General features: G+C 42.3%; 1 protein-coding gene across 1 annotated transcript in view; it reads right to left on the bottom strand.

The window, feature by feature from the left end:
• Positions 1-18,032, bottom strand: part of htr7c (5-hydroxytryptamine (serotonin) receptor 7c) — a 34,361-nt gene extending 16,329 nt beyond the window's left edge. The window contains exon 1 of the mRNA XM_051951111.1: positions 17,081-18,032. Coding sequence (XP_051807071.1) covers positions 17,081-17,556 — 476 coding nt within the window. The 5' untranslated portion in view covers positions 17,557-18,032. The remainder of the gene's footprint in view (positions 1-17,080) is intronic.
• Between the last annotated feature and the right edge of the window lie 1,596 nt (positions 18,033-19,628).

Here is a 19,628-nt window from a genome sequence, read left to right as displayed (position 1 = left end):
CTCCTCACAGGCACACCCACACAATCCAGCAACATTGGCAAACTGTTCAGAGTAGCTACAAGCTCATATTTTTCAGCCATGCTAGCTTCATGGCTCTGGGGATGGCAGCATCGGGCGGACGATCTTTCCACATCCCTGGTGCAGACTAAAATATCTCCGAAACTATTGGAAGGTTTGCCATGAAATTTTGTACAGGTACTTGTGGTCCCCAGAGAATTAATCTTTGGTGGACCCCTGACTTTGCCCATAGCACCATCAGCAATAGTCACTTATCCAAGGAAATATCTCAGCTTTTACTTTATGGATTGATCAATGACAGCATATAGATGGGCAACAAATTCATGGGGAAAAAAATAGTGGCTCAGTAAGGTGTTGGGCAACAGGTGCCACTATAACAGCTTTGGTGTACTTTTTCATTGATTCTCAAAGTCTCTGGTACTGTAATGAAGGGATGAACACCATAAAGACAGTCCCTTATGTGTTGGTTTGATGGTAGTAGTAGCAAGTGCTGTGGGACATGTTGGTCTAAAATCTCCTACAGATGTTCAGTTGTGTTGAGATCTGGTGACTCTGACAGTCAGACCTTATGATTCACATCATTTTCATACTAAAATCAAGCCATTCAGTGACATCTTGTGCCAAATGGATGAGGGCACTGTTGCAGGCGGCAGGAACAGATGGGACTTGGAAACACCTCCACAATTTAATCAATTGTTCCTTCTGTATGATTTCTGATGGATAAGACCCGATAAGTTGGCGATATGTTGTAGGATCACAATCATGTGATCGTCAGCAGGCAGCTGATAAAGTGTTCACTTGTTGTCATAGTTACAGTGATGCCATGCCACAATCTTCCAGTGATCCAGAAATCCTTAACAAATCCTTGGATCCAGACTATAAGCCACATCACTGCCAAAATCTAATCAATTGGTCCTTGTGTCATTTCTGACCTTCCCTGAAAATTTCATCCAAATCCGTTAATGTGTTTTTGAGTAATGTTGCTGACAGAGAGATAGACAGACAGACAGACAAACCAACGGCGATCGTTACATAATAAAAATGATAAAAGTGTTCACTTAGTGTTAACTTTGTATTGATTTGCAGTGAGTTATCCTTTCAAAGTTGAGTTTTATGCATTCTGAGTATGCAACAATCCATGATGTTCCTTCCAAGTCCGCAAGAGTCCGTATGATGTCTGTGTTCAGCCAAAATTAGCGTGACACAGGGGCAATAGTGTACATGCTTAGCAGTAGTGCGTATGTGCAAAATACGTAGATACAACCTGCTGTGCATGTATGCAACAGAGTCCTCAAAATGGACTCCAGTGGTCTGGAGATGTAGCATGATGTGCAGGCACCTATGGATGTATATCCATAGGTGCCTGCAGCATCCCCAAGGAAGCATAAGAAAGGTTGTATGCAAGGGTTGACTAGAAGCAAATTTTGTCTCTACATGCAGCCTGAAATCTGTGTCCATGCAACGACTAAATATGTACAAAATACATAAATATAACCTATACTGACATCACCCAGCACCCTTCCCCCTCCCTCTCTCCATGCCTCACACTCACGTCCAGCCAGGTACAGAGGGAGCTCTCCAAACTCCGCATCAACAAAGCCAGTGGGCCGGACAACATCAGCCCCAGGGTCTTCAGAGCATGTGCCGGGCAGCTTGCTGGAGTCTTTCAGCACCTCTTTAACCTCTCCCTGAGGTTGAAGAAGGTGCCCAACCTGTGGAAGACCTCCTGCATCATCCCGGTATCTAAGAAAAGACGTCCCAGCGCTCTCACTGACTACAGACCTGTGGCACTGACGTCGCATGTCATGAAGACCTTTGAGAGGCTGGTTCTTCAACACCTGAGGACTCTGCTCTCTGCTTTCTTGGACCCCCTGCAGTTTGCATACTAGTAGCACATCGGCGTGGAGGATGCTATCATCTTCCTCACCCACAGGGCCCTGACACATCTGGAGAGGCCTGGGGGCACTGTGAGAGTCATGTTCTTTGACTTCTCCAGTGCCTTCAACACCATCAGGCCCTGCCTCCTGGGGGACAAGCTGCTGGAGATGCAACTGCATCCCGACACCACAGCTTGGATCCTGGACTACCTCACAAGCCAGCCGCAGTATGTCAGGGTGGACGGCTGCATCTCTGAGGTGGTTACAAGCAGCACAGGAGTACCCCAAGGAACCGTCCTGGCACCCTTCCTCTTCACCCTCTTCACCTCTGATTTCCAGTTCAACTCGGGTTTCTGTTACCTCCAGAAGTTTTCTGATGACTCCTCCATTGTTGGATGCATTACTGATGATGACGAGGGGGAGTACAGAGGACTGATTGAGAGCTTCGTCACATGGTGTGACAGCAACCACCTGAAGCTCAACATCAGCAAAACCAAGGAGGTGGTTGTGGACTACCGGAGGAGCAGGAGGTCCCCTACCCCCATCATCATCCAGGGGGAGGAAGTGGAGAGGGTGGACTCATATCGGTACCTTGGGGTCCACATCAATAATAACCTGGACTGGTCCCACAACACGGATGCCCTCTTCAGGAAGGGACAGTGCAGGTTGTTCTTCCTGAGGAGACTCAGGTCGTTTGGCGTCTGCAGCAGGCTCCTGAAGACCTTCTACCAGTCTGTAGTGGCCAGCGCACTCTTCTTTGCCGTGGTGTGCTGGTGGGGTGGCATCAAGACTGGTGAGGTCAACAAGCTTAACAAACTGGTGAAGAAGGCCTAGGTTCTGTTGTGGGCCTTCAATTGGACAACCTGGAGACCGTGGCAGAGAGGAGGATCATGGACAAAATCAGGGCAATCCTGACAACTCCTCTCACCCTCTCCTGCTGTGGGACATGGGCAGCTGATTCAGCCAGTGCATCATCCCACCCAGAAGCAGAACTGAGTGCTTCAGGCGCTCCTTTGTGCCCACCATCATCAGACTCTTAAACAACAGCGGAGGCTACAGTACATTACTGCACTGACTGACCCCCCTGTAATTACTGTACATAACTCCTGCTGATTACTGTTTATTATTATTATGCGATTTATTTTCATTTGAGCAATTTACATTAGCCAGTTTAAAGATTTACAACATTTCAATACATATCTAGCTCAAAAAAAAAAGGAGTAGGCTGAAGCTAAAGCTTATTTACGCCTACCCCCCATACAACCAACCGCTGCCCGTAACACCTCCCAGTCCAGTTTTGAAAAAGAAAGAAGTCCAGAGGTGAAGTCATCAATCAATATCAATAACAACACCTACAAATGACGAAAATGACTTGTAACATCAGTCAATAACTTGACCTTGATTAGTGTACATACATTAATCCACTTTTTCCCATATACAGTGTAGGATGCTTTATAAAGTGCAGTCATATATAAAAAACAGAAAAAACAAGAAAAAAAAAGAAATGCAATACAATGCAGTTTATAACTAAAATTAACAATGACAACAGTGACAATTAGCAACAACCAGACCCGTTATTATATAACTAAACAACTTTTAATGCCCCTCCTCAACACAATATTGCAGAAAAATTCTCTCTTTATACTTTTTTTAAAACTATGCAGAGTAGGGCATTGCTTATAATCTTTCTTCATACCATTCCAGAGCCAGACCCCTTTCACCGACACACACATACATTTTCTGGTTGAACACACCAACGGAACTTTAAATCCAAGATATCCTCGCAAATTATATACCGTTTCCCTTAATGTAAATAATTCTTGTAATTTAGCTGGTAACAATGATCTACTTGCTTTGTATAATAGTTGTACCGAATACAAATCAACTAAATCAAAAAGTTTTAATAGATTCGATTGCATAAATAATTTATTCGAGTGATCGTAATATCCAGCCTTGTTGATTACTCTAATTGCTCGTTTTTGGAGCATGAACAGAGAATGTAAAGAACTTTTGTAATTGTTACCCCAGATTTCAATCCCATATGTCAGATATGACAGGACCAAACAACAGTACAACAAGCGAAGAGCTTTGTTTTCCAGCACATACTTGGTTCGATTTATCACTGCAATGTTTTTGGAGATTTTATTTTGAATATGTCTGATGTGCGGTTTCCAGTTTAGCTTATCATCAATAATTATCCCCAAGAATTTGTTTTCCGACACCTTTTCTATTTCAATACCATTTATCTTAATTGAACACTCTCGATATCTAAAATTACCAAACATCATTACTTTAGTTTTATTTAGATTAATCGAAAGCTTATTGATATCCATCCATGACTTGATTTTCTGTATTTAACTGTATTTAACTCTTGTTACTCTCACACTGTCACTTTAATATCACTGTCACTTTACCTCACTCCACTGCATAGCTCAGCTGTCTACTCATACTGTGTGCTGCTACTGGTCAGTCTCATACTGTTTGCTGCTACTGGTTAGTTTATTGTTTCCCCATTTGTTTTGTTTATTATATGTCACCCTTGGTTTGTCCTAAAAACTATGTGTAATTACCCTTGTATTCCTTGTACTTGCCCTGTGCTGCTGCAATACCTGAATTTCCCCTCTGGGGATCAATAAAGGATTATCTTATCTTATTCCACATGTCTATAATGGAGTCTTCCCAGTAAACTACCATAGTACAAAAACAACAAATACATGTTTGTGGTTGTCCTCAGCTGTCTGCGACAAGTGGACCCAAACCATGGCAGCAAACCTCAGTTCCAGCAGTAGTTTAGTGTTTGTTAGCAAATGCTAAGATGTGATTAAATAAATTAGACTTGCTAAACCAGCATGTTAGCATCGAGATTCTCTGTATGTCAGTGTTAGCCTGTAGCTCAGAGTCCAGCCTCACTGTGCCAGCTTGATTGTGAGCTCCATATTCACAAAGGGTTGCCAACTGTCCCGTATTAGCCGGGACATCCCGTAAATTGGGCTAAATTGATTTGTCTCATACAGGATCTCAACTGTCCCATATTTGTGGGCGCCGCCATTACTGTGGTGGAACAGCGCGTCTACTCCCAAATGTTGCCTGCTGAGACAGCGGCAGATATGCTAGTAATCAAAACATTACAGAACCACAAGAGTACTGCCAAATATATAGGTCGAGAGCTCACGCTACACTCTGGCAGCTGACCAAACTCCAGAATTCAGTCAATAAGAACTACCAGGCATAATCCATCGATACATCAAGCTCTGCTGAACTGTCTGGAAAAGCATGAGCTGGATATTAGAAACATCACAGCCTATGCAGCAGATAACGCCAATGTCAACTTCGGAAAACATCACTCTGTTTACCAGTTACTGAGCAGCGCCAACAATCGCATTCTCAAAGCTAACTGTCCAGCGCACATAGCGCATAACGCCCACAAGCATGCCTGCGATCAGCTGTCAGTGGATACTGAGTATATTGTTATTAAAATCTACAGTCACTCCTCAGTATCCGCTTCCCGAAGAGAGGAACTGCGTGCATTTTTTGCTTTTGTTCATGTTGAATGGCGTGAAATTCTGCGACATGTTTGCACACGATGGCTCTCCCTTCATCCAGCTGTTGATCGTCTCCTCCAGAGCTGGCCTGCTCTGATGTCATACTTCAGGTCGCTTGGGGAGACCTGTCCTGTTGCACTGAGGAGGATTTTTGAGGATGAGGAAAACACTGCAGCTGTTGAGATTTACCTGTGCTTTTTTCACAATGTGGGGTGTGTTTTTGACCTACTTGTAAATAAACTGGAAGAAACAAAGCTCTGCATCACATATGTGTATGAAGAAGTCCGAAGGTTAAAGGGAAGATGCTCCAGCAGAAACAGGACATCTTTTTTGAATATCAGACCAAGCAACTGATGGACAAACAGTTGCCAGCACAAAAGTCCAAGTAGCAATAGGACTTTGTGAAGTTCTATGACTCTGTCATTGCATACAATGACAAGTGATTTGACTTCTCACAAGACAATGTAATGGTGAAACTGAAGCCAATAGGCCTTTATGAGGAGCTCTCTTTCACTGACCTGGAGTACGTGGTGGCTGCCCTCAAACTGACAGAGACAATCAATATAGACCAACTCTATGAAGAGTTCTGTGCAAGCCATGAAAGCCTGGCAGGATAACACAAAATCTACAGATGAGAAGTGGACTGCAGTTTTCCAGAATGTTGGAAAAACAAACCTGATCAACATGTTCAGGATCATCTCATTTGTCCTTAGTGTGCCAGGCTCAAATGCATTTGTGGAGAGAATTTTCTCTCTGATGGCCATTAAATGGTTAGACTCAAGAAACAGGTGCAGCACAGAGCTGATCAAAAATGAACTTCAAATATCTGTGAACAGTGACATGCCATGTAAGGACTTCTCTCTGGCTGTGCAAAAGGACAAAAAACTGCTTGAGTCAGTCAAGGGCAGCAAAAAGTATCCATGGAAAAAGTAAACTTGGTGAGTATTTTTGCATTTATTTTTTTTGCCTGTTTTTATGTAAAGGGCCAAATTGCGGTGTATTTTTGGTTAAAAATTAAAGGGAATATACACATTTTTTATTTCCTGTTAAATCACTAAATGAATATACACTGTGCTCACACATCATGCTCACACCATAGTGGCACTGTGCACCTGTCCCTTATTTAGTTGTGAGTAAGTTGGCAACCCTAAAGGACAGTGACCCTTAACTTTACCATTTAACTCATAAGGATGAAGTTCAATACTTGGTATAGTGGTACTTTGTAAGATATTACAGGAAATGTATGCAAAATTGTGAGTTGGATAGCCTAAAGAAGCAGTGAATACGACTGTAAAAATCAGATGTTATGTCTCAGTGGGACTAATTCATAGTATGCTCCTCACAGGTAATGTGATTTGAGCATTTATAAATCAAGTATTAGAGGTTGTCTCCTCATACAGGACTTCTTGTAAAAGCTCTGAAGTTCAAATCTAGAGACAGATGGGATAAGGTTGTCTGTGTTCTTGTAACTTGACCTGCAAACTGACCAGCATGCCAGTATCACTAAATCTGTGGGGTTTTTTATTGTCAGCATATTGGTTCTTCATAATCTGTTCATACATGTTGAGGTTTGTATTTTTCTGAGATAAAATGTGAAATAACTGAGCACCTGCTGATAATCCTTTTCGGTGCGGTCGTCTTTGTAAGCTACTGTTTTGTTTTTATCTTTTAATCTCAAATGTTATTTCACTGAACAGAATTTGATGCTGCATGTGAATGGAATTTTCCTCTTTCTATATCATATGCACAAACACATCAAAGAGTGCAGGGCTGCACACAGTGCGTTGACCCAGTTAGTAGTCAGTTCTGGGGTTCAGAGGCTTGCTCTGGAGCAGTTTGGCAGTGGTGGCTGTGCCATAACTCAATTTGCTGTTTCACAGCTTGAATACAAACTCAGTTCAGTGCCGAGAGTTAAAGCGCTAACTTCTCAGGATCTACCTGACCTGAGTAACACAGAAAAAATCTGCTGTAAAGTAACACTGAACTACAGTACATCCAGTCAAAGTGTCCATTATATAATACTCACAGAGAATAGTTTAAGAATTAACTGACAACTACAAGACGGCTGCACAGCAGAGAACATATATGAAGAGTGGTGTGTCGTTAAGAGCAAAATGAAGCAATTAAAGTTTGCATGTCTAAAGGGATTGCTGCTAAAAGCTGTTGATTTTGGCGGCATTACATTTTATGTGCCACTGCACAAGGTTTTACTTTATATAAATGTTTATGCATCCAACATCACATGAATGCGCAAGATCACTGGTTTAAAAAGTTAACTTTGCAGCAATAGTTTAAAGGATCGTTCATACAGCTACTTTTAATGGGCCGTATAAATATTCAGCGAAGATGATCCGAATGCCAAAGCTTGAGTTGCATAGTTATTCTGCAACAGCAGCAATATGCTAAATGTTCGGAACATATTATCAGCAATCCACAGCATGATAAGAGCAAGTGTGTGTGTGTGTGTGTGTGTGTGTGTGTGTGTGTGTGTGTGTGTGTGTGTGTGTGTGTGTGTGTGTGTGTGTGTGTGTGTGTGTGTGTGTGTGTGTGGTCTCTCAGCTCCATCAACAGGAAACCTATTATCTTTCTACTTTGTAATGCTTGTTGGTGCTTTGTTCAATCTTGATGAATAATGGACCCCACCTTTGTTATGCCAAACACAAAGCATGATTTATGCCACACTAAAATCACTCAGCACTTTGCCCTTTTCTTCCTCCTGTCCCCTGAGATTGCAGGGTAAATAGGGTGACAAGCCAGGAATAGCAAAATAAAACTCTGATCTATATGTGCAGACTGATTACTAATCCATCATCCTTTATGTCAAATTGCATACGAAGTTGCAACATACCAAAACTGCTGCCTCCACAGAAAAATGGTTGTTAACTCTGTGGTTCATAAAACTTCCTTAAACATCAACAACTCTGTATGGCTTCAGTTAAAGTGGAAGTGAGATATCAAATTGGGGTCAGATGGTATTTGTCCAACAGGAGGGCCGCATAAATTATTCAAAACATCAGCAGAACATCAGCCCAAAAAAGCCTCCTTCATACTTTTATTTGTGACAGCACTTCGGCTGGATATTTTCATTTACTTAGTTGGTTCAACAGCTTACTAATTAGCTACATAGGAAAATCTGATTTAAGTGATTTCCAACAAAGACAACCACTAAATCAACAATAACAAAAAAAATCTATCTGACCATGTGATCTGTCAGTGAAGCATAAGTCTCTGTGCTGTTTTTAAGAGTATATAAAGAGTGCTTTTATATTAGAGTGGAGCGTTCCTCCCCAAAGCTGCCCACACAGGTGTAATGCTTTTACTATCAACACAAATCTGACAATAATTATCTTGAGAAGAAATAAGCCAAGAATGGACACACTGATATCTCAAGATCACAAGTTAAGTAATTTGTTATCTCTAGGAAACAAAGCTAGTTTTCTCTTGATGAAATTATTTTGTCTTGAGAAAACAAGTCTGATTTCTCAAGAAATTAAGACATTTGTTCATGAGAAATTTACTTTTTCTCTCTCGAGTTATGTAGAATTAAAATATAAATATAAAAATATAAATAATAATAAGAAAGAAAACACATGAAAGTAACCATTACTGTCTATCTTTTAGCACCACAAAGATGTAAAAGGCAGTAAAAAATGTGGCTTCTGTGCATGGAAAAATTCCTATTTAAATTATTGTGATATTTGAATATATTTACCTCCACCAAGGAGGTTATGTGACACCCGGCGTCTGTCTGTCTGTCTGTCTGTCTGTCTGTCTGTCTGTTAGCAAGATAACTCAAAAACGCCTGGGCAGATTCACATGAAATTTTGAGGGGATGTAGACTATGGTAAGAAGAAGAGCTGATTTAATTTTGGTGGCAATCCGGAAAGGATCCTGGATTCTGGATCACTTTGATTTTTTTTATTTAGTATGTTGTAGTATGTGGTCCAAAATATGACAAAAACATCATAGGTCAGTATGTCGTCCAACAAATTGGAGCAAGGTGTCCAGATAGCTCAACTGGTTAAGAAGGTGATTCATAAACAGAACTGTGTCAGAGACGCAGGTTTGATTCCAGCTCATGATCCTTTACTGCATGGGTTTCCTGTTTTCCTCTCTATCCTTGGCGGAGGTCTGCACTCTCTGAGTGCTTTTCTAGTTTGAGATGCAATTTCAGCCCCCTAAGGCCATGGTTTTCTGTTGGGTCTGGGCTGCTAACCCTCACCTGTGGCTATGAGCTCTAGTGACAGAAGGAATGAGATTTTTGATGCAAGTGGTCTCCTTAATAGAGAGGCCGAACTCAGCCTTAGAAATCAGCAAAGGCGCTCCCACATTCAGGGGGAGCTTGGAGTGGAAGTGGTTCATGCATCTGACTAGGATGCTGCCTTCCTTTGGAGGATTTCCGGGCACATCTAAATGTGAAGAGACTTTGGGGGGCCGACCCAGAACTCACTGGAAGAATTATATAGCTCATGTGGCCCAGGAATGCCTTGGGACCCCCCATGAGGAACAGGAAAACATTGCTGGTTGGATGGACGTCTGAAATGCCCTGCTTAGCTTGCTGCCACCAGCAGGCAGCTCTGGATGAGAGGAAAATGGATGAATGTTTTCAGGGGAGCTCATGTCTTATTAAGAGGAGCCAAGCAGCCCCTGGCTCCGCTGTAGATTGCATCCTGCTGGCGTGGCACTCATGATGTCTGATACACAAAGAGGAAGTAACCTTTTCTGTACTAAAATAATTAACGTGCTATTACAAGAAAACAAGCTTCATTGTCTTGAGATAATGAGATAAATTAACCTGATATCAGGAGAAAACAGCATTAAAAAGTAACTGTGTCCATTCTCGTGTAAAAAGTGTGAAAAAATAGAGCTAAAACAGCATATTAACATATTCTACTTATTGTCTGAGCATAGTCACACATCACACAAAGTTGTTCTTTGCTGTACGCTGGACCTTCTGTAGCTACCACAGATTTTGAAACAAGCCAGAGCTCAGTGTTTTTGTTTTTGGAAAAAACCAATGTGAAGCCAACAGACAGATTGCTCTAAATCTCAATCACCTAAAAATAGCAATCGCTTAAGGACAACGGCAAAGTCATGAAACAAACAACACACCATGGCTATCATTGTGCTCTCTTTCCTTTGATTTTCTGCTCCCAATCAGCTCAAACCCCTTCAGGTCCATTCCCACACACACTGGCCTATATTATCACGTGATCAGTGGGTAATTTGTCTCTCACTTCAGGTGCTTCTGTAATAAAAGTCAAACAGACAGTCAGACAGGATGGAAACAGAACTGCGGTTGATAGTACAAGCAGCACTTATCAATGATTAACTTGTGAAATGCCTGCTCCCAGCATTTTTATTTCATGGTGCTCTGAAATATTCCCATTGACAGCAGTTTTGCTCTAGAAGTAGAGCTTGTTTACAAGATATGAGCTGGGAAGGATTTTACATTTAAATATTGTTTCGTCTTAAAAGACAAAAGTGGTTTGTCCTCTCAGTGCAAAATAGCTGTAGCGGCTTGTAACATGAAATGCGTCTCTCGTGGTTTCTAAAGCCTCTAAAATGCTGCAGTCTCTGTAAACTGGTTGTGATCACAGGATTTAAGAATTCAGCGTAACATCCCATTTACAACCGAAACACACTTTCTGTCCCGATTAAGCATTCCTTTATAAGCATGAACTGCCTTTGATCTGATCTCACTGGCCTCACAGGAGATGTCCAATCCTCCACATTTTGGCGGAGATGGCCGACAAGTGGGAAGTGAATAGTGCCTGAGAGAGTGGAGCTGAGGCGTCACATCACATTACCAGAGGATGCGTCACCTAGGTCAAGTCATCTGTGTCTGCTGCTGCGGCTGGATGTTTCCCGGCTGCATTAAGCAAAGGGCCGTCTCTCCTGGGACAAATGTACACACCGACCCCACAAAATATTATCACAGCGGAGGGCAGGTCGATGTGGGAGCCGCGTGTGAACTCGGCTCATCGGTGACACACCAGTTGGCAGAACGGATGCAAAGGCAGCGGATAATCCTAGCTGCCATCTAAGGGCCCCAGCAAGAGTGATTTCCTCCTTCAAATCCCCTGCAGGAGCTTACAGGTGTGATCACACCCACACTGTACTTTCTTTAGGCTGAGCCTTGGTGGGAAAGTTTACTTTACTGCAGTTATGTGATTTTTTTTTTCTTGACCTACATCCCATCCTTCTTGCACAAGTTCACCGACAGTAAAGCCAGGCTGCACTGGATTTGCAAATTGAGCCAGCGTCGCTCTCCTGCCATATGGAGCTCCCCCATTCCTTTGGCATCGTCTTTTCTTAGACGTCTGACGAGCTGCAGAAAAGGTCTATCCTCACTTCCCACTGTTGTGAATAAATCATTCATATTTGACTTCTAAATTATTGAACATACAACATATTACTCTCAGCGAAGGTAAAAACTGAATGTAGCCAAAAGAGATCCTAACTTTTTAGGGAAGTGAGCACAAAGCTGCTAAGCTGTGGCTCAAAGTTCATGCAGGGATATCCTGTGAAAGAGCAGACCTATATTAGATCAGATAGGAAGCCTTGGATATATAACCTTTCTTCTGTTTACTTCACAACACTCACATTGGCCTCTTGTGCCATGACTGGGTCAGCGCTTTGGTGTGTTAACTTCAATTTCAGTATTGAAACTCCACTTAAAGAGGGTGAAGGTGACGAACAATGAACTCATCCATAAGCTTGGCTTTCACAGCCATAAGACAGCATTTGCACATACAGTACAAAATCAATAGCACTGAAGAGTATTCTGTGATTATTTTGACGGAACCTGGGCTACAGGAAGGGTAACTTATGTCTGCCAGTTGCCTACCACTATTGAGTGAGAAACACATTTAAGCTGAGTTTTATAGAGTAAGTTATCACTATATTAAAGGATTTTTCAAGCATACTACAGAGATAAAAGAAGTGGCAGGTTGGGCTTTTTGATTTTAAATTAATAGGATGTTTCTGTATATTATTTAAAGTCCCTCTCTGTTCTTTGATTAAATCCTTTAAAAAAAAACTCTGTTCTGTGTATCAAAGCCATATGTTTGGTGTTTTTTCAGTGAAATGAATCCCTTCCAACCCTAAAATGGCTTAGATGTACCGGTAACTTCTATCTGCTATTTTACCAAGAATGAATAAAACTACATTTAAAAGTTGGCTAGCGACCTTGAAATCACTCTGTGGTTGGTGGACCACGGTTTTGAAGATTTGAGTTTGAAATGTAGTCATCATCATCATCATCATCATCATCATCTTGGTTGTTGAGTGTCAGCTAGAGGACTCCAGACATTTTGCTATGGCAGCACGCTGATAATTACAAGGATACACCCTGCTTTACCATCACTGAGGGTACCATTTACTAAATTAACACAAAAGTGCTGAAACTCACAATTGAAACCATAACTTTATTACAAAAATGCTTCCTGAGACAACAAACCAAGTGAGAAGTAGGTTCATTTCTGTTAGACGTCTATACAATCTGACATCCTTTTACAACCAGAGGAGTCGCCCCCTGCTGGCTGTTAGACAGAATGCAGGTGCAACAGATTTCCCACGTCCATCTTCCATATTCAGTCTATGGAAGTCTGTGCCTCTCGCTCCACTTTGTTCTCCCACACTCACTGCCAGTCAAGCTCATCAGCTCGCCGCGACTTCACTGTGAAACTGCTCTGCTCTACAGAATGGCAACTTGTCATATTTTAGTACTTCAGCCATACATATCTAAGCCAGAAGCCAATTCTGAAGAAGAAGAGTGAAACAGGAAGCAGCTATTATTGATACTATTACTGGTAGACTGCATTCAAGATATAAATGCTCAGCCATGGTTCTAGTAACTAAAAAACACCCTATGGAGAATCAAACAAAATAAAACCTTGTTTTCGCAGGAGGAGGCTTTGAGAAATGTTATTTTAAAAATGAATGAGGACCTCCATCACACTCACATTAAGTAGGTTTGGACAAAATAAATGCCACTTTATCCTTTGCTTTGATATATTTTTAGTATTTTAGATACTGCAAAATCCACAAGTGGGCCCATTTCATGGTAATATTTAATTTTCATCTGTTTTTTTTTCAGTAGTACTTTAATTTGCCATGTATTTAACCTGCTGGATTAGATCAAAAGCACCCACACAAAATGTTCCTATCTGGTTATTAACACCAACAATTTCTCAATTGCTATGCTAATGTGAGAAGATTAAAAATGCTTTAAGCCACAGTGAGAGTGTCATTTTCCCACATTGTTTGCTGAGACAGGAAATACGCCTTGTCTTGCTAAACCACTGTCACCTGTTTAGAAACACTGTGCAGGTGTCAAGAGTGTTTTGAACTGTGTTTAAACACTTCCATATTTAAAAAGCACAGTCTAACCACAAAACAACTGCATGTGCAAATTTAGCCACAACACACTGAAAAACACTGAATTAGCAACTGCACAAAGCAAGTAGCTGCATCAGGGCCACAGACCTGAGTGTGTGGCCTCTAGTCATTGGGTTAATTACACATTCCTTTATAAGTATGCACTACTGAATTGCTCTATCAACTAAAAATATAATGAAATCAGCCTTTAATGAGGCTCTGAATTACTGAAGGGGCGCTCCACTGTTTTTACACATCATGTTTAGTTTACTCTACAGTGAGTACTTACTTAGTCTGTGGAGGGAAAAGTCTTCTTTAGCTCTTAGAGCACTTTTTGGAGGCTTTAGAGATGCTGACATTTATCAGTCTAGGAGGGCAATTAAGGATGCTACTGAGCTGCAATATGGGAAATGTAGGATTCTGTGTTTTAAGGCCAAATCCTGCTTTTGTCTTTTTATAGGAGCAGTCCTATGTCAACTTCCATCCATCCATGATCTATATCCCACTTAGTCCTCATTAGGGTTACAGGGAGGCTGGAGTCTATCCTAGCTGACTTAGGGCAAAGGTAGGGGACAACCTGGACAGGTCACCAGTCTGTCGTAGGTCCACATACAGAGACAGACAATCACACTCGCACTCACACTTATAGGCAATTTAGAGTTACCAATTAACCTCAGCATGTGGGAGGAAGCCACAGTACCTGAAGAAAACCCACGCATGCACAGGGAGAACATGCAAACTCCATGTGGCGAGTTCCCGGGAAGGCTGGGACACGAACCAGGGATCTTCAAGATTCAAGATTCAAGATTCAAGACGTTTATTTACCACAAACACAATCGCACATAGTATAATGCGCAGTGAAATGCATTGTGCATCTGTTCCAAAACCGAAACAATAACTTCCAGCTGCAAGGCGAAAATGCTGACCACCGAACCACTGTGCAGCCCTCCAATGTCAACGTGAGACCTTTAATTGTAAAACAGAAGAAGAATCCTGTAATTTGAAATCTTTATTGTCTAAGTTTACGCCGTGGTTTGCAACTTATTTTTGCCCCTTATTTTTGCCCCAAGTGGGCTAATGAATAAACTTGTCACAGATACTGTATTCCACTTGAATGACAGCAGTCTTTCTGCACCCGTCGAACCCTGTCAGCCTCCTGCAGGATCATAAATGAATACCCACACACACTGGGGACCACCGCTCCAGCACCACATTCTCTGTGTTGGCATATACAGTACAGTGCACCTTCTCCCCTGTTAACCTAAAGCAGCTCTGAGAGTAAATCGATACCCCTCTCGGCAGCCGAGCACCCAGGCTTCATGGGCGATATCACAAACACCACTGGTCAGTCCTGTTTCGTTGCGCTCCCTTGTCTTCAGCTTAATTTTACAGCGCACGTCCTTGGGAAGCGTGAATGGCAGTGACAGACCCTTAATTACAGCTAATCATGCGACTAATTGGCAATTCTCATCCTAATGAATTATCCCTGTGATTCCCATTGTGAATCATATACCAAGCACAGTCTGCATTGTTTAATTAAAATGAGTTTGTATTCATGGAGATGAGCACAAACTGTTTACAGAGCTGTCTGTAAGCCTGTGTGGGGATGAAAACAAACCCAAACTAACACAGCATTAGTTTAAATTCTAGGTTTGTCTTGTGCCAAGCAAAAGGCAGATAGACACAGACAAAATGGTTTGGAGGGTGTCCACACTATGATTTCATAGCAACAGATTCAATCAGCTACTCTGTCTTTGCAGACATATTCAGTCACAGGTCCACCTCTACTTTCTGAGTGTATACTGTCAGCTGTTCACACCTCCAATCAGATACAGTCACTAAGATTCAGTCAAGCTGGTTTGTTACACTCCTTCTCATCCTTCACTGGATAGCAAGGCTAAACCTGTTTTCATGTGTTTTTTTTTTAAATTTCTACTCAGGTTGATATGTGTCTGGGTCTATTCTGACTGACAGGGCCGGTATGTGACCTGATGACACACACTGTTCACTCATCTAACCGCTGAGACCTCTGTTTGATTCACCATTCTGTCCGATCTCTCCAAAACACACGTATACTTACGTTAGCTTTATCTCAGCCCACTGGAACAATTTCACTATCACAGCATGTTATCTGTGATCCAGATAGCTTGGCTCATCCATGAGCAGAAAACATGCACAATTCTGGGTGTAATACTCTGAGGTAATAATATCTGATTGGCAAGCAGGAGGAAATAATCAGATCATCAATACTAGATTGAGCTTTTGTCTTCATTACGGTTACTAAAGCAGAACAGTTACACCAATCGTTTGACATTTATTTCATTGTGAGTTGTAGGGGGAGCACTGGGAGTATTTAATTTGTCTCAAGCTATCAGACTCTGCTCTGCCTTTATGAGCAGTGGCTCCAAGGAACTGTGCTGAGATGCAGATTGGGATCTGGATGGGTGGGGATGATTGCTCAGGTTTTACTCTTCCCATTTTGAAAGTGGAATTTAAAGCAGTTGGCTGTAAGGCATTTGGGAACTCATTTCATGAATAATTTTTGGAACAATGTGTTGATGCAAAGTACCAGTGTGATAAATCTCATATTTATGCACCTAATGAGACCAGAAAACAAGTCAGTTTTCCTAATTTAACTTTACTCATTGTAGTGTAAAGTGGATTCCACCAGCTTCTGCTTTGTTTTATGGTTTAGGTGTGACCTGTGTGACCCAAACAAACATGTACAATGGTAAATCATCTATAAAAGTCAGCGGGCGCTCATCCTAAATGCCTAATTACAGGAATCTATGTCCCATGGTCCGGTCAAGCAAATTAATTAAGCCTGCTATGAATTATTCACAGTCTGTGTATTAATTTCTTGGTTCAGTGCCTTCCACTGCGCAGATAATCAAGGGGAAGGTTGATCTGGAATTAGGAACTTAAATTACATTTTTCTAGCCCATTGTTTCGTGGGCTTAACTTATAGTTCATTGCTTAATTTATAACTTGATCTCTCTCTCTCTCTCTCTCTCTCTCTCTCTCTCTCTCTCTCTCTCTCTCTCTCTCTCTCTCTCAATCTCTCTCTCGCTCTCTCTCCCTCTCTCTCTCTGTGCCTTCAGTGGGTTTCAGTGGTTCGGAGCTGCGTAAAGGCCATATACTTGTCGTGCCCGTCGTTTTTAACGCATGGCGCACTGTATGCGTAATTTCGGTGCCATCGCAAAAACGAATGCCTTCGCTGTCAAAGCAGCTCCGGTGCAGCTGCTAACTTTGGAAACTCACCTGTCCACGCTGATCACACACAGGGTCATGATGGAGGCAGTGCAGCACATTACATCCATGCCGATGAAAATGTTGCAGAACACCTCTCCAAAAAGCCACTTGCCCCCGGTGAGGTCTGTCACTATCACAAACGGCATCACAACTATGGCCACTGACAGGTCCGCCACCGCTAAAGATACCAGAAGGTAGTTTGAAGGCTGTCTGAGTTTCTTCACCACGCACACCGCGATCACCACCAGCGTGTTTCCCATCACCGTGACCGCCGTGATAATCGCCAACATCACCCCGATGATGATCTTCTCCGGGCGCTCGAAGTCCTGCAGCTGCTCCCCGCACGACTCGTTCCACGACTTGTTCCACATGGTTGTGGGGCTGGTGGTGACGAGGACATAGAGAAGCTGCAGAGTGCCATTGATACCTTCGGAAATATCCTCTTTTTTGTTAAAAGCGAGCTCAATCCCCGAAGTATTGAACATCACGACAATCTTATCCCGATAGAGGTGCAAGGGACGCCTCGCCAGTGCGCTCCAATTACGCGCATATTTGGATATGTGTAACCTGCTCTCGGGTCCTGTCCAGCGGTTTCAGAATGAGCGCGTTGCAGCTGCACAGCATCAGCTCTGCCAACAACTCAGTGGGGTTCTTGACTGCTTTCTGTTGGTGAATGATCCGTCTGAAGGAGTGCTGGATGCGTGGCCCATCCCGAGAGAGAAATGTAACTTGTGCTCCTAAACTATGAATACAACAAAAAAAAAGTAAGAGAATCTAAATATAGCTGCTCCAGAAGTGCTTGTTTCTCGGCGCATCAGCCCGACAAATATGGACTGTTTGAGGAGTTGCGCTGCGCAAACCGCACCTATCAATGTGACGCATCACTCAGGACGCAGAGACAGTCTAATAACTGAAAATATTCACAACATGAGGGATGTAGCTTCAGAGTGGATTCTGGGAACTCCAAGTGCACAAAACACGAATACACGAGTTAATATCTGTGGCACATGACTCTCTCTCCAAATGGGAAAGCACAATATAGTCTAATGTTAATATTACAAAAATAATGTCACACTTTCTTGTCAGTTCTATTATATTCAGAATGAGCTGTCTGGAGCCCCCTGTGGCCCTTTATAAAGCCCTCAAACACAGACCAGCCTTTTAAGGAGAAAAAACAGACATGCAGCAAAGTTTGTTTTAAAAGATCCCTGCTTTTCCCACATGCCTCTTGAATTTGAAAAAGAGACAGGAAATGGACCTCATGGCATTTGGCAGTGCCTCCAACAAGCAGAAATCACCTGTTTATAAATAGAAGATCTCAAACATTGAGAGGCAAAACCCCTTGACAAGAAGTACAATTCAATCTTGTGTGGACAGTAAGCTTTCTTACTGCTATGTGCCGAGGCTTTACTTGGTTGCCATGGTTCCTCAAATTTAAGCACTGAAGACAAATCAAAAGAGAAAGTCCACCACCACTGACGATGCTGGGAGACATAGGGGAAAGCTTCCCAGGACTTTGGCTGCTTACATCCATGTCCAGGCAGTAACAGCTGTGGTGTGTTTGTCCCCTCCGGCAGGCCGGTGCTGTTTCCCACAATTCCCCTACAGCCTGTCACAGCCGCCCCACCACCAGCAGCCAGTCATCTGATTCACACCACCACAGCCTTGGCCTTTTACTCACCATTACCTAGTAGCCTGTCTGACTGATGGGTCAGTAATGATTGTCACATCAGATTAATGTCAGCGACCAGTGGCAGTTAGACCTCTTACTGTCATGGAAAGTTGGCCCATTTACACTGAGGATATTACCGATGTGTAGATGTCAGAAGAGATGGGTCAGGTTTCCAGGATGGAAAGCCTCTGAGGCGAGCACTCGGGGCTTATGCAAAGCAACCTGCCAGCATGTCAGTGTCTCCCTCAGCCCCTCTGAGGGTCTCGTAATGAGAGGGGTAAACTGGTGTGGATTACACCTGATAATGAGAGATATCAGAGCGCACCACTTTCAACATACAGTGGATTATAATAAAACTGAAATACCTGTTTGTGGTTGTTGTTGTAGTCATCTCTGTGTAGTTACTTGTTTCGTAACGTTGGGGTCACTTTTGTGGAAACATCAACAGTCACTAAAGATAGTTTGGAGGACAAGTGCAGTCATCCATCCATACACTCAGCTGTGTGGATGAGCCTGTGCTGCTTCTGCATTGTTTGAAACAGTTTTTACCCTCAATTTTTTTGCATCAGTTATATTACAGTTTATCCCTATTTTGCTAAATACATATATTACAAAAAAGTAATAAAATCACATTTTAAAAAAACAGGAATTTACACATAACCATAAAGAAAACTGGGCAAAACTGTTAATAATAACCACATCAAAAATCTGCATTCTCACAAATGATAATTACTCCACCAAGGAACATGTTTGTCTGTCTGTCTGTTATTCCGTCTGTGTACAACAATACAGAAAAACAAACAAACAGATTTGGATGAAATTTTCAGGGAAGGTCAGAAATAGCACAATGACCACCTGATTAGATTTTGGCAGCGATACAGCTTA

Source organism: Acanthochromis polyacanthus, chromosome 7 (assembly GCF_021347895.1).
Source record: "Acanthochromis polyacanthus isolate Apoly-LR-REF ecotype Palm Island chromosome 7, KAUST_Apoly_ChrSc, whole genome shotgun sequence".
In the NCBI taxonomy this organism is placed as follows: domain Eukaryota; kingdom Metazoa; phylum Chordata; class Actinopteri; family Pomacentridae; genus Acanthochromis; species Acanthochromis polyacanthus.
The sequence above is the reverse complement of the archived record's forward strand: the minus strand, read 5'-3'. Positions and strand labels throughout refer to the sequence as shown.